The sequence below is a fragment of the Myiozetetes cayanensis genome, unplaced genomic scaffold (genome assembly GCF_022539395.1).
Source record: "Myiozetetes cayanensis isolate MyiCay16 unplaced genomic scaffold, myiCay2020 scf30, whole genome shotgun sequence".
Classification (NCBI taxonomy): domain Eukaryota; kingdom Metazoa; phylum Chordata; class Aves; order Passeriformes; family Tyrannidae; genus Myiozetetes; species Myiozetetes cayanensis.
Window position 1 is genome coordinate 105,724 of NW_026087522.1, and position 13,794 is coordinate 119,517.

General features: G+C 54.7%; 2 protein-coding genes across 4 annotated transcripts; both read left to right on the forward strand.

Annotated features, from left to right (window-relative positions):
* The first annotated feature begins 251 nt into the window (after positions 1 to 251).
* On the forward strand, positions 252 to 3,961 carry PCNA (proliferating cell nuclear antigen). Its single transcript, XM_050325946.1, has 6 exons — positions 252 to 532; positions 1,782 to 1,879; positions 2,383 to 2,450; positions 2,559 to 2,753; positions 3,214 to 3,337; positions 3,445 to 3,961. The coding sequence occupies exons 1-6, from the start codon at positions 312 to 314 to the stop codon at positions 3,525 to 3,527; spliced, it is 789 nt and encodes a 262-aa protein (XP_050181903.1). The 5' UTR covers positions 252 to 311; the 3' UTR covers positions 3,528 to 3,961.
* A 2,496-nt stretch (positions 3,962 to 6,457) lies between these two features.
* On the forward strand, positions 6,458 to 11,453 carry TMEM230 (transmembrane protein 230). Of its 3 annotated transcripts, XM_050325941.1 has the most exons (5): positions 6,539 to 6,600; positions 7,159 to 7,191; positions 8,163 to 8,290; positions 8,688 to 8,810; positions 10,262 to 11,453. In XM_050325941.1, exons 3-5 carry the CDS (start codon positions 8,192 to 8,194, stop codon positions 10,400 to 10,402), a joined length of 363 nt encoding a protein of 120 aa, XP_050181898.1. In that variant the 5' UTR covers positions 6,539 to 6,600; positions 7,159 to 7,191; positions 8,163 to 8,191; the 3' UTR covers positions 10,403 to 11,453. The 3 variants fall into 3 exon arrangements, with proteins under 3 accessions (XP_050181897.1, XP_050181898.1, XP_050181899.1); XM_050325940.1 differs by lacking the exon at positions 7,159 to 7,191 and having other exon boundaries at positions 6,458 to 6,600; XM_050325942.1 differs by lacking the exon at positions 6,539 to 6,600 and having other exon boundaries at positions 6,824 to 7,191.
* The last annotated feature ends 2,341 nt before the right edge of the window (positions 11,454 to 13,794 follow it).

The window sequence follows — 13,794 nt, forward strand, 5'->3', positions numbered from 1 at the left end:
GCCACCATCGCTGCGCAGCGAGGCGGGGGCCGCTGCTCTGTGTAACACGCGCGGTGATTGGCTCCCGCCGAGGGGTGGGGCGGGACTACGGGGCGGAGCGGCGCTGTGATTGGTCGACAGCGGGGGGTCCTCTATGAAAGCACGGATGGGATTGGGCAGAAGGAGGGGAGCGGCGCTGGCCATTGGCTGTGACGCGAGGTGAGCGGGGCGACAGAGCCTATAAAGAGGGCTGTGGGCGGGAGGCCCGCTCACTCCTCCGTCGCTGCCCGTGTGTTGTTTTTGCCGCTGCTCCCGCTGGTGCTGTCGCTAACATGTTTGAGGCGCGGCTGGTGCAGGGCTCGGTGCTCAAGCGGGTGCTGGAGGCCCTCAAGGACCTCATCACCGAGGCCTGCTGGGACCTGGGCTCGGGCGGCATCAGCCTGCAGAGCATGGACTCCTCGCACGTCTCCCTGGTGCAGCTCACGCTGCGCTCCGAGGGCTTCGACACGTACCGCTGCGACCGCAACATCGCCATGGGCGTCAACCTGTCCAGGTCGGGCGGCGACGAGGCCTCAGCGGGACGCGCTGGGACGGGGCGGCCGAGAGCGGGCTGAGGGCGGCGAGGAAGGGGATTGTGTGAGGGGTGTGGGGGTGTGTGAGGGGCGATGCGGGGCGAAGGGGCGGCGCTTGGGGCGCGGGGGCCCGGAGCCCCCTCAGCCCTTCCCCCCCCCCCCCCAAATTCCCCTCACGGATCTCGCGCCCTTTTTTTTTTCCGCGGCGCGCGCGCCGTGACGTCACTGCCGGCGCCGAGTGGCGGGAAAAGCGGGCGCGGGGCGGGAGGAGCCGCGGCCATGGAGCTTTGGGGACACGGATCGCGGCTCTGCGGGCACCGAGGCTGGAAACGACCTCTGAGATCGTCGAGCCCATCCTGAACCTCCCCTGGGGCAGCTCAAGGCTGTGCCCTCTTGTCCTGCTGCTGGTTCCTGGGAGCAGAGCCCGACCCCCCCCGGCTCCCCCTCCTGTCAGGAGTTGCAGAGAGTGAGAAGGTCCCCCCTGAGCCTCCTCCTGTCCAGGCTGAGCCCCCCCAGCTCCCTCAGCTGCTCCTCCCAGCACTTGTGCTCCAGCCCCTTCCCCAGCCTCGTTGCCCTTTTTTGGTCCTTACAGAATCCGGAGGGCCATCAGGAAGAGCATTGGCAGCAGGGCAGGGAGCGATCCTGCCCCTCTGCTCAGCCCTGCAGTGCTGTGTCCAGGGACATGGAGCTGCCCCCCTGAGAGGAAAGGCTGAGGGAGCTGGGGCTGCTCAGCCTGCAGGTGGGACCAGTGACCCTCTGTGGTACCTCCCAGCCTCACCCACTCTGTGAATCAGCTCTGTCCCTGTGTCCAGCTGTGGGACAGGAATGTCCTCCTGTCCTCTGCAGGATGCTCAACCCTCTTGCTCTTAGGGCAAGAGGCACTTTGGGACTCTGAAGGCTGAATAACACCAGGATATGACATGGAATACAGTCCCTACACCCCCTGTTTTTCCAGCAGGGTTAAAAGGAGAGCTCTCATTTGTCTGGGAGTGCAGCATCCAGAAGGTTGATCCCAAAAAAGAGTTCACTGCTTTTATGAAAGTTCATACAAATCTAAACATCACATGGATCTTGGATATTCCACCCAGGAATTATCCCAATCAACAAATTGGGAGTGGCAGTCCCAACATCATCCTAAACTGAAAGCACAGATTGGAGTATTTTATTCTGACAACTGCAACATCACAGCTTCCAATCCTGAGGGTCACCTGCCTTTTCTTCCCCCTCCAGCATGTCCAAAATCCTGAAGTGTGCAGGGAATGAGGACATCATCACCCTGCGGGCGGAGGACAACGCGGACACCTTGGCTCTGGTGTTCGAGGCACCGAGTGAGTGTTGACTTTGGGAGCTCCTCTGTTGGTGGGATGCTCTCAGGCAGCCTCACAAACCCCACACGTGGTTCATGAGCCACACAGAGGGAGGGAAATAGCAGGGAAAGGGGAGGGGACACCTGATACTCAAACTGGGGGAGTCTGGAGATCTAAACTTGAGCAATACTTCCTTTGTAAGGGGAAGGCTCTTGTTTGAGCCAGGCACAGGTGCCCTCACCTGTCCTTTTTTCAGCCTGTAAGAGGCTGTTTGGGGCACTTCCAGATTTCCAGCCCCAAGGAAACGAGGTGGATCTCACTGTCATCGCTGAGGTGGCTTTGGGGCGGGGGGAAGAGTGACAGAAGTTGAATTCGGGTTGGTAGCACTTGGTCACGCTGCACCTTGTTTGTTTGGGTCAGGAGAAGGTTTCTGATCGTGAGGTGAAGCTGATGGATAACAGAAGTTAAATTCGGGTTGGTAACTTCTCAGGGACACTTGGTCACACTGTGCTTTGCTCCTTTAGATCAGGAGAAGGTCTCGGACTACGAGATGAAGCTGATGGATCTGGACGTGGAGCAGCTCGGCATTCCAGTAAGTGGGGGCCCGAGCGGCTGATTTCTGAAGGCGTTAAAAACCAGTGCCAGGGCTGGAGGGTGAGTGAAGGTGGCTCTGTGAGGGCAGCGCTCCCTGTGCCCCCAGGAGCAGGAGTACAGCTGCGTGGTGAAGATGCCGTCGGCGGAGTTCGCGCGGATCTGCCGCGACCTGAGCCACATCGGCGACGCCGTCGTCATCTCCTGCGCCAAGGACGGCGTCAAGTTCTCTGCCAACGGAGAGCTGGGCAACGGCAACATCAAACTGTCCCAGACCAGCAACGTGGACAAGGAGGAGGAGGCTGTGAGTGCACAGAGCTGCTCTGGCTGAGCCTGAGGGGTTTGGGGTGGGCTGGGCTTGGAAGGGACCTTCAGGGGGCAGCTGGTGCACCCAGAGGGTGGTTGGCACTGAACAGGCTCCCCAGGGCAGTGGGCACGGCCCCGAGGCTGCCAGAGCTCCAGGAGGGTTGGGATGGTCCCCTTGGGGCTGGGCCTGTGCAGGGCTGAGGGTTGGACTGGATGGTCCTTGTGGGTCCCTCCCAGCTCAGGAGTGCCCTACAATTCCATGAGCCCCTGCAGTGAGCAGGGACAGAGCTGTGTCTGCCCCTGGTGTGTGGATTGTACATCACAAATCGTGGCCAGTTCGAGGTCCTTGCCCTGGACCCCAAGTGCTGACCTCTGAGATGTCCCAGTCACTTGTGTGAGCCATTCTCTGGAGGCAGCTGCTGCAGCTGCATTTCCTGAGCTGTGCCCTGGTTTTTCAGGTCACAATAGAGATGAACGAGCCAGTCCAGCTGACCTTTGCCCTGAGGTACCTGAACTTCTTCACCAAAGCCACCCCCCTGTCCCCTACAGTCACACTCAGCATGTCTGCAGACGTTCCTCTGGGTGAGTGCAAGTGGCTCTGCCGGAGAAATCTTGCAGGATTGGAACTTGTGACCTGAATTTGCTGTAGAACCTTCTGAAGACCCTTTTCCCCCCCTTCTCTTTGGCAGTGGTGGAGTACAAGATCGCTGACATGGGACACCTGAAGTACTACCTGGCTCCAAAGATCGAGGACGAGCAGGAAGGCTCTTAAGTGGGGCAGGACTGAGGGGCATCTGCTCGTGGCTTGGAGAAGGGAATGGTGGTGATAGCAATTCCAGTGCCTTGGAGCGTCCTGGGAGCACTGTTAGGCTTGGCCTGTAGATACCTTTGTAAATATTTTTCGACTTTTTGTCTTGCTCTCTTTGGTATCTTTGGAAATAGGAATCGTTTGGGTTTTCCTAGTCTGTTCCTGTACTCCCAATAATCTCTTGGATGCTGTCTGAAGGTGAAATTTCTGACTCCTCTCAACTTGTGCAGGAGAAGGGGGACAATATTTAATGAGTCAGGATGTCTCCTGGAGTTTCACCTGTGTAGTTTAGGGTTGATGTTTTTATTATGCCACAAGTTTATGTGACTTGACTTCATTTATTTTTGAAGCTGATACTCTAACTGAAACTTGGAAATAAAAGGATATAATTTCATGGGGTTTGTCCTGTTAAAATGTGTTTTAGGGGGGTGGATCAAAGCTCTGTCAGGTGCTGAGCTGCCTGGGCTTAAAGTTCATCCAGTGCCACCCCCTGCCATGGGCAGGGACACCTTCCACTAATCCAGGTTGCTCCAGCCTGGCCTTGGACACTCCAGGGATCCAGGGGCAGCCACAGCTTCTCTGGGAATTCCAGCCCAGCCCCTCAACTCCCTCACAGCCAACAATTCCTTCCCAATATCCCATCTCTCCTTGCCCTCTGGCAGTGGGAAGCCATTCCCTGTGTCCTGTCCCTCCATTCCTTGTCCCCAGTCCCTCTCCAGCTCTCCTGGAGCCCCTTTAGGCCCTGCAAGGGGCTCTCAGGTCTCCCTGGATCCTTCCCTTCTCCAGGTGACCCCCCCAGCTCTCCCAGCCTGGCTCCAGAGCAGAGGGATCCAGCCCTGGGAGCAGCTCCGGGGCCTCCTCTGGACTCTCTCCAGCAGCTCCAAACCCTTCTGACTGTGGGGATTCCAGGGCTGGAGCAGCTCTGCAGGTGGGGTCTCACCCGAGGAGCAGAATTCACCTCCCGTGACCTGCCTGTGATCAAGGGCAGGGGTTCTGTGACAACCATCCCATCAGGGGGTGCAGGGGTTGCCCCGGGCTGGGAGTGTCCCTGGGGCTGCCCCGGGGACTCCCCCGAGGGCAGGGGTGGCACCGGGACCCCCAGGTCACGCTGGGACCCCTCCTGGCCCCGGCTCTGCTGTTCTGAGGTGAAGCTGCGCCCGGGGAAGGTCCGTGGTGGGAGCCTCTCCCACACCTTCCCTGCTGCCGTCCCCGGTTGTAAAGCTTTGGAAGCGGCTGCCCAGGGAGGTGGTGGAGTCCCCACCCCTGGAAATGTCCCAAAAAACCTGTGGATGAGGACATGGGTTAGTGGTGAACACGGTGGTGGTGCTGGCTGATGGCTGCACTTGCTGATCTTAAAGATCTTTTCCAACCCCGACGATTCCATGGTTTTAAGCCTATTTTTCCAGGGGGCCGCGTCCTTCCCAGTGCTCAGCAACTCAGGAATAGCTTGAGCACAAGCGGCCTGAAAACCTCCCTTGGAAGGGCCGAGTGGCGGAGCGGGAGGATGGCACAAGGTGGCAGTGCCGGAGAGGAAACGGATCCCGCTGGGTCAGAGCGGCGGTGCCGCCGTGGGACGGACACTGCTCCCTGCTGGAGCCGGGGACAGGATTTCCCCGTGCCCTGGACCTTGATCCTGTTGGGAGCAGCCCTGCCTTGCTCCTGGGGATGGTCTGGAGGTGCCCAAGGCCGGGTTGGACGGGGCTTGGAGCAAGCCGGGCTCGTGGAAGGTGATGGAACCAGACGATCTTTCCGATCCCTTCCAAGCCAAACCGGTCTGGATTCCGTGGTTTGGACCCCGATTTGCTGCTGTGCTGCAGGTGCCTCCCATGCTGAGCTGCCCCGTGTCTCCATTTACCCTCAAATTCCTCGGCTGGTTAATTCAGGACCTTCAGGAAAAGCCTGGAAAGGAAGATCTCTGAAGTTTTTCAGCAGTCACAGTAGTGGCAGAAGCCTTAAAGAACCAGGGGGCTTTTTGTCCCTCCAGTCGTGGTGCTGGGGTGGGATCAGCCCTGTGGTGCCCACGGCAAACTGGCTTTAGAAGGATTTTGTGGGAACTTTGGCTTTGGCGGAGAATCCAAGATTTGTGACACGGAAATAGGGAAGGATTCTGGAGTGTAAATCCAGTGATTGAAGCAAATTCCTTTCGGTGCAACTTCCAGCTGTAGCAGAGGTCACCAAACTCTTCCTTTGTGCTGTTCTACCCATAAACACATTGTCAAAATCAGCCAAATTGTTTAATTGCTTATTTTCACAGCTGAAATGACCAAGTTGTTGCAATGAACATCCTTTACCATTGGTCCTCACCCACGTCTGTCCTGTCTGGTCTCTGCATAAACCCTGAAAGCAGCTGGACCTTTACTTTGCCAGGCCCAGATAATGAAAATTTTAAAGGATGTTCCCTTTAAAAAAAACCAAAACAAACAAAAACCCCCAACTAAATGCAAAAAAAAGCCTGGGGAGTGTTAATAAATGCCAGGTTTTCCTCCCCGTTTGAGAGGCAGTTTTAGCAGTTTATATATTTACACTTTCCTACCAAGGAGGTAATAAATAAGAAGGGGGGAGGGATAATTCTCTGGGATTTAAGGAGATTGGGCTTCTCGGGCTCCAAATCCAGCCCGTATTTTACTCGTTCACAGGAAGCAGCTCCCTTGGGAAGCTCCTTGGAGGAGGAACATCCGCACCCTGTCCGCTCTGATTTAACATTCCCGGTGTTCTGTGTGTGTGTGTGTCCCCTCCCCGGCCCTGCAGGGATGTCCCGGCATATTCCCGGCTGGAAGACACCCGCGAGCATCCTTTGGGAAAGCCGCTCTATGGGAAGGCGCGGACGGAGCCGCTGCTCCATAAACCCCCCCAGATGTGAACCCCGGGGGGGATCCCGCGGGACACGGTCCAAGAACTCTGGAACTCCAGCGGTTTTTTCCCTGGAAGGAAAGGCCGGGAATGGCAGCGGGGCGCGGGCGCCGCCGTGACCTGGAAGGAAATCTCCGTCAGCGGGATAAACTTCCCGGGCAGCGCGGAAGGGCCGGGCCGGCACCAGGTACGGGGGCTGGGGGGGTTCGGGGAGGGGATTTTGGGGGGGTTTGTGGGGGTTTGGGAGCGCCCGGGGCCAGCCGGGGACCGGCGGTGCGGGGACACCTCGGGATGCGCCGGGGACACCTCGGGATGTCCCAGGGACCTTTTGGGGTGTCCCGGGGACGTTTTGGGGTGTCCCCGGTGAGCTCTGAGCTCCCAAAAGGGCCGGAGTGACCCCTCCCTTATCCCCCCCAGCCCTTCCGTATGTCCCATGTGGAATATTGCTCCTCTTTTTAGGGGATAATCGCGGAATCCCCGCTCGCGTTTCCCGGATCCTCCCCCGGCTTTAAAACACAGCTGAGATCTGGGATTATTACAGCCTTGGTTATTTTGGCCTTATAAGTTGCTTACGCCTTGCGTGTTTATTTATATGAAGTAAATATTCCTGTTTCTGCTGCTGGAGCGATTTAAGGCACTCCGGGCTCGGTGTGAGGCTTAATGGGGTTAAACCTGGCCCTTAAACTCCCCGAGAGAGTAATTTTTTTAATGCATTTATCATGAATAGCTTCTTTCTTGTTCATAGGTGGTGTATGGGAAAGGCAGACAACTTGTGCAGGTGTCAATGAGAAATAATTCCACAGAAGTTACTAAAATAACTGGTGAATAATGGGGTGGTGGGTGAGGAGAAAAGGGGGAGATGGAGCAGAGTGGGGAAATGTGGCTTTCATTTCAGAAACGCTGATTTATTTTGGTTTCTTCCCCTCCTGCACATCCACCCCCAGGGATGTGGGGGTTTTTAGGAGACCCTGGGGGTGTTTGGGACCTGAAAAGCAGGGATGTGTGAGGAGCTGGGAATACCGCCCTGTGGGTGGGAGGTATTTCCTAAAGACTTTCTATATTTGGGTTTTGCTACCAAAACAAGCCCCGAGGTTCAAACTGAAGGTTCAGCTGTGGGGGTTTAAGATCAGAGGGCTTTGGGTTTTTGTTTTAAAAAAAGTCAAATTTACAGCAGGAGGAACAAACCTGAGTGGGGAACGTGGGGGCACAAAGGGTTTTGTGGAGATGCATCCCCTTTAACGCTAAATCCTGTTCTGGAAGGAGTGTCTTTATCCTTTCCTGGATACAGTTGGAACGTGCACTTTTGTTCACTTTATTCCACGCTTTCTCAGCAAAAAAGCTGCTTTGTTTCTCTCTGGTTTGGGTTCATTTGCTGGTGTCCCTGTTGAGAAGCAGCAGGGGCTGGGATCCCACTGCCAAACGGGAGCTGGGCTGGGCATGGCAGGATATTCGGGAATTTCACTCTGGTTTTAAGCACAGGTTCAAACCTTAAGCTTGGCTTTTGCTTTCAGAATTGGCAAACCCTCTTGCAGCTGCACCCATTTTGCATTTTAAGCTTAGAATCAAAAGCTTCAATACGTTGAAAAGTTTTAATTTACGAAGAACGATTTTTGAAGAGCAAATTTTTTCCCTTTCTGTTGGAACAGCCTTGACTCTTTAGCTTCCCCTCAGAAAGTTGATCTGCTGCTCCCAGACTCCACCACCCATGGTTTTTTCTCCCATGTTTTTGCTCTTGCCTGTGTTCCCCAGGCTCTGGGTGATGCCCAGCCCTCCATGGAATGATGCCGTCCCGCACCAACCTCTCCGCTGGCATTCCCAGTAGCAAGGTGAAATATTCCAAGCTCTCCAGCACTGATGATGGATACATTGACCTGCAGGTAGGAAAAGGGAACTGTGAAGCAGGACAGGCAGCTCTGCACTGATGGGCAGCTGCTCCTTTGTGCCTCTCTGGTAGAGCAGCTGCAGCTCAGGGAGGGACAAAGCCGGGTGGGAGCCACCCCCTCTGCCCTTCCCCTCTGGAAAACCCTGGAGCTTCCCTGGGAACAGGGCTGGTTGTTTAGCAGATGAGTTTCCACGGGGGGAGGTGAGGCCTGGGGCAGAGTGAAGTGCTGGGTGGGAGGGCTGGCTCAGCAGGGTCTCCATGGGCAGGGTCCCTCGTGGAGGAGCTGCCTCAGCCGCGTGTCCCGTGCCACCCGTGGGATTCCCAGCCCTGCCCTGCTGGGAGGGGAGCTGTGCTGAGTTAACCTGGGCTGTATTTGGGGTTTTGCCATCCAGTTCAAGAAGAGCCCACCAAAGATCCCCTACAAGGCCATCGCCCTGGCTGTTGTGCTCTTCATGATCGGGACCTTCCTCATCATCATCGGAGCCCTGCTGCTGGCAGGGTACATCAGCAAAGGAGTGAGTGCTTTAATTACTTTAATTGCACTTTAATTACACTTGTTATCAGTTTTGCATTGCCTGCCCAGCCCTCAAAGCTGCCCTGAGCCCTCGTGAACCATCAAGTGACAGGAGCAGAGGAAACAGCCTCAGGTTGTACCAGGGGAGGTTTAGGTTTGATATTAGGAGAAGGTTTAGGTTTGATATCAGGAAAAGGTTTAGATTTGATATCAGGAAAAGGTTTAGGTTTGATATCAGGAAAAGGTTTAGATTTGATATTAGGAAAAGATTTAGGTTTGATATTAGGAAAAGGTTTCTCCATGGAAAGGGTTATTCAGCCCTGGAACAGGCTGTGCAGGGCAGTGGTGGAGTCACCATCCCTTGGAAGTGTCCAAAAAACACGTGGATGTGACACTTAATGGTGAACATGGTGGTGGGTTGTGGTTGGACTTGATGACCTCACAGGTCTTTTCCAGCCTTAACCACTCCATGATCCTGTGATCGTGTTCAGTGTGGAAATCCAGAGCCAAAGACCTGGAAAGTCATTCCCACCACAGTGTTGTGCCATTTCCCTGGCAGCAGATCCCTGTGATCCCTGCAGTCTGGAGCAGGCTCAGAGCTGGGCTGGCACCTGCCAGGGAGGGCGGAGTTTTCCTGCCCTCCTGGGGTCCAGTTTCATCTCCCAGCTCGTTGTCCTGGGAAAACCTCGGCCTGGGGTCATCACCTCCAGTGCAGATCTGGTGACTCGGGCAGGAGAGTGGTGAGGGCACAGGAGCAGTTTTCCCATCTCTGTGGATCCATGGGAAGGGGGGGGATCTGCTTCTTGGAGCTGCCTGGGTGCCTCTGCCCCTGCCCCTTGGCCGCAGGGAATCGCTGTCCGTTGGCAGCTCCGCTTATCAGCGTGGAGCCAGCAGGGCTGGGGCTCTATCGGGGGCTCTCCAGGCACAGGCAGCTCAGCTGGGGCTCCCAGCCCTGGCTGCACATCCAGGGGGGATCAGGAGAAGGTCCCTCCAGGGGTTCCTGCAGCCAGGAGAGGATTACAAGGCTCAGCCTGATGACACCTGAGATATTTCTGATTTTGGATGGAGTTTTGGTTCTCAGCCAGCCGGGCCTTGGGGACCAACCAGGGAATCCTGGAATGGGTTGGGTTGGAAGGGACCTTACAGATCATCCTGTTCCAACCCCTGCCACGGGCAGGGTCACCTTCCACCAGCTCAAGTCGCTCCAGCCTGGCCTTGGACACTTCCAGGGATCCAGGGGCAGCCACAGCTGCTCTGGGCAGGATGTAGAGCCAGAAAAGCACCCCCAGCCAGGCCTGAGGGATGAACCATGGAATCCTGGAATGGTTTGGGTGGGAAAGGACCTTACAGACAACCCCAACCCCCTGGCAGGGGCAGGGACACCTTCCCCTAGGCCGGGATGTGGGAGAAAGGAAGGCCCCTCATGCAGATCTCCTCGCTGTGCCCCTGCAGGACACGGACAGGGCCATCCCCGTGCTCATCATCGGCATCCTGGTGTTCCTGCCCGGCTTTTACCACCTGCGCATCGCCTACTACGCCTCCAAGGGCTACCGGGGCTACTCCTACGACGACATTCCCGACTTTGACGACTGAAACAACCACCCCACCCCGCCCTCCTTGGTTGCTCAGAGCTGGTTTCTGCTCCCCCCCCGGGCCTGGGGGGCCTGGCAGGTCCTCCCAGTGTGTCCCTCGGGCGGTTCCTGGGTTTGAGGTGTTGCAGGTTGGCCAGTTCTGGGGGGGGGTAGGGGGTTTGGGGAGGGGCTGGAACACGGAATTGACCAAAAGGAATTGCAAAGAACTTGGGATTTATGGTGTTCTTCCTCTTTCCTGCTGCTGGGAAGTCCTTCCCGGGCGTGGCAATTCTTGCAGTTTTCCAGAAGTAGCTGAGCCGCTTTCAGCAGCAGATCCTGGTTTTTTTCTGACTGTTTTATAGAGTTTAGTTTAGTTTTCCATGAGATTGTGGTTGTTGTTGGCTTTACCTTTGCAGGCAAACACCGTAGTTCCGTTCTCCCTTTGCTCTCTGTCCATCAGAAATGCTTCCAGAGTCCTTGTCCTGAGCTTTCCTTGGAGTAGCTCAAGTCTGATGTGCTTGACAGGAGGAGGAAAACAGCACAGTAGGAAATAATTTACACACTGCACTTGCTACACAGCTCCCTGTCAGGCTGAGCGAGCTCATTTCCCCACAGGCACATTCTTCCCAGGAGAGCTTTTCCCAGCCCACTCTTGCTTTGGGCAAAATCCGCTTATCCCTCACCAGGATTTTTGGTTATTATTTTCAACAACTGAATGGACACCGGGAGGAGGGTTGGAATCCAGAGCAGGGCTCAAGTGTGTAAATACCAAAAATCTTGGGTTTGACTGATGTGGCTGTTGGAGGCATTCCTGGAGACACTTGAATTCCAGCTGTCTGTTGGTTTGGGGTCGTTCTGTCCTCGTGGAGCAAATATTCTGTGCAGGGGCTGCCCAGACCAGTGCTAGAAGAATTCCCTGTGTAGTTTGCACTGACCAAATTCCCTCTGGGTTGCTTTGCCAGCATCAGTCAGGGCAGGCAGAGCTCCATGCCTGAGGTGTCCTGGAGAACGTGTGACAGGTGGGGGTGCGAGTGGATGCATTTAACATGAATAAAGTTCTATATTCTGTGTAACCTTAAGTTTGTTCTCGTTCCCAGGTCTCAGAGGGTGCTAAAAACTGTTCTGGGCAACCAGATTTGGGCTTTACCTGCAGCTGCTGCTGCTGCCTCCAGCTCCTCAGTGCTGATGGGGTGGATGCAGTCAGTGCTGGAACGGCTCCATCTGCTCCAGGACCCTCAGCTTGCCCTGGGCAGAGCTGGCATTGCTGCAGCAGGGAGGAGAATCCAGCTGAGGCAGCACCTTTTCCTGCCCATCCAGGTCAGGGTTTGCTTTTGGAGCCCCTCAGTCCTGGTTGGATGGGCAAAGACCCCCAGAGCTGGTTCAGGGGCCAAGTACTCGGCTCCTTCTGCTGGGCAGGGTTCCAGGAGCAGTGCCTGGTGGAATGTGGTGGCTGCTGCACAATTCCCAGGTGGGCTGGGGAAGGGAGAGGGCAGGTTGTGACTGCTGGTCATGGAGATCCATGGAGATCCATGGAGAGGTTGGTGAGATCAGTGCTGGATAAACGCCTTGCTCTGAACCCACTCCTAAAATTGCCTTTTTTCCTCCTTCAGTGTTCTGGATTAAACCCAAACCCCGAGCCAAGTTCTTTTTTTAACCTCCATCTCTCCCCTCATTTGCCTTAATTCCAGTGCTGCATTTAAAAAATAACTGATCAAACCCAGGATCTCCCTTTTCCACCTCTGAAGGCACAGCTGAGCAGTCCCCTCTGTGCTGTGTCACTGCAGCCCCCACATTCCCAGCACTGCCCGGCTTCCAGATGGGCCACGTGCTCCTGGCAGCAGCTGGAATGTGTCAATTAGAGCTGGGTCTGGCCAGGAGAGCAGCTGCTGACGTCAAACCATGAATCAGCCTCTATTAGGGGATGGGAACGTGGGTTTGTTTGGGTTTGGGGAAAGGGGAGAGGAAGTGGAAGGGAAGTTTGGATGGAAAAAGCAAAGGGAGGGGCAGGGAGAAGATGTTTAGGTGGGGCTGAGAGGCAGAGAGTTGGGAGGTGGGGGTCAAGTAGGATAAATGAACGTGGGCGACAGGAGAAGGAACTGCACTTTGCTGATCCCTGTGGATTCCTTCCAGCTTTGGTTGTTCTGTGGTTCTAAGGACATGCTGACATTCCTGGAGGAAAGGCAAGCAATGAATTTGCTTTTATTTGACAGAAGCAGAGCCCTCAAGCAGCACAGGGGATGAATAAGAGCAGGGCCTGCCCTCGTGCTCCCAGGGCTGGGTGAGGGGTGGCCACAGGGAAGAATCCTCTGCAGGGGCCAGTTTACATCTAATTTGGAAGACAAGGAACCACTTCTGGGAAAGAAAACAAGGGATTCTGAACCCTGGAAATCTGTGGGTCCAGAGGAGTCCATCCTCTGAGTTAACACTCTGCATTTGAAGCACAGCTTTCCTCCAGAGCAAAGTCTCCCTCTCTATTAATTACAAACCTCTATTATTAATTTCCTGGCTGTACTGTACCTCAGAGCCAGGCTTCAGACTTTTTTTGCCAAATAGCATGAATTCACATTTATTTAAAGAGATGTGGAAACCTCTCTGCAAATGTTGTTTCCCTCAGCCTGGGTTTGAGGTGCTTGGTGCTGCAGCTCTTTTTCCTTGTCCAAACGTGCCCGAGGGATGAGGTTTCCTCCCCAAAGGGGGCTGTTGTTCCACTCTCTCTGTGCTGATACTTTTCCATGAGATCCTTTGAATTTCCCTCCCACTCCTGCCAGGCTGGGCCTGCTGGATCTGCACAGCTGGCTCAGCTCCTTTGCTTCCCCTCAGTGTCTCCTCAGTGATGTTCTTCTGTTGCTGTTGCAGGGAGTAGTTACACAATTACCTGCCTAATTCAATACCCTGAAGTTGCTGGAAAGACATTTGGAAACGTGACTCTGGAGCACTCTGGCCTCAGCAGTCCCAGAGAAACTCCCCTGGGGTATTCCTATATATATAAAATATAAATAAAATATATATTCTTTATTTTATATACTGTATTCTATATATTCTTTATTATCTACATTATATTTTATATATATTATATAAAACCAGGTTTTAGATCTGTAAGTATATATTTATTTTCTGCATTCATGTATTATATAATTATATATAATTATGTAATTATATATCATTCTGGAGGTTGCCTGAAGTGATGAGGGGAAGGTGAGGAGGAGTTTCACCAGCCTGGAGATCCAGGTGAGGCCACAGCCCCAGAGGGATCCTCACCCTGTCCTGGGCTCTCAGTCCCAGTTAAGGCTGTGGAGCCTCAATGCTGAGTCCCACACACTCAGGATTTTGCCTCTGTCCACACAGAGAGCCTTGGAAAAGACAGGATCATAAAATCACTCAGACTGGAAAAGACCTTTAAATCAGGATCATTGA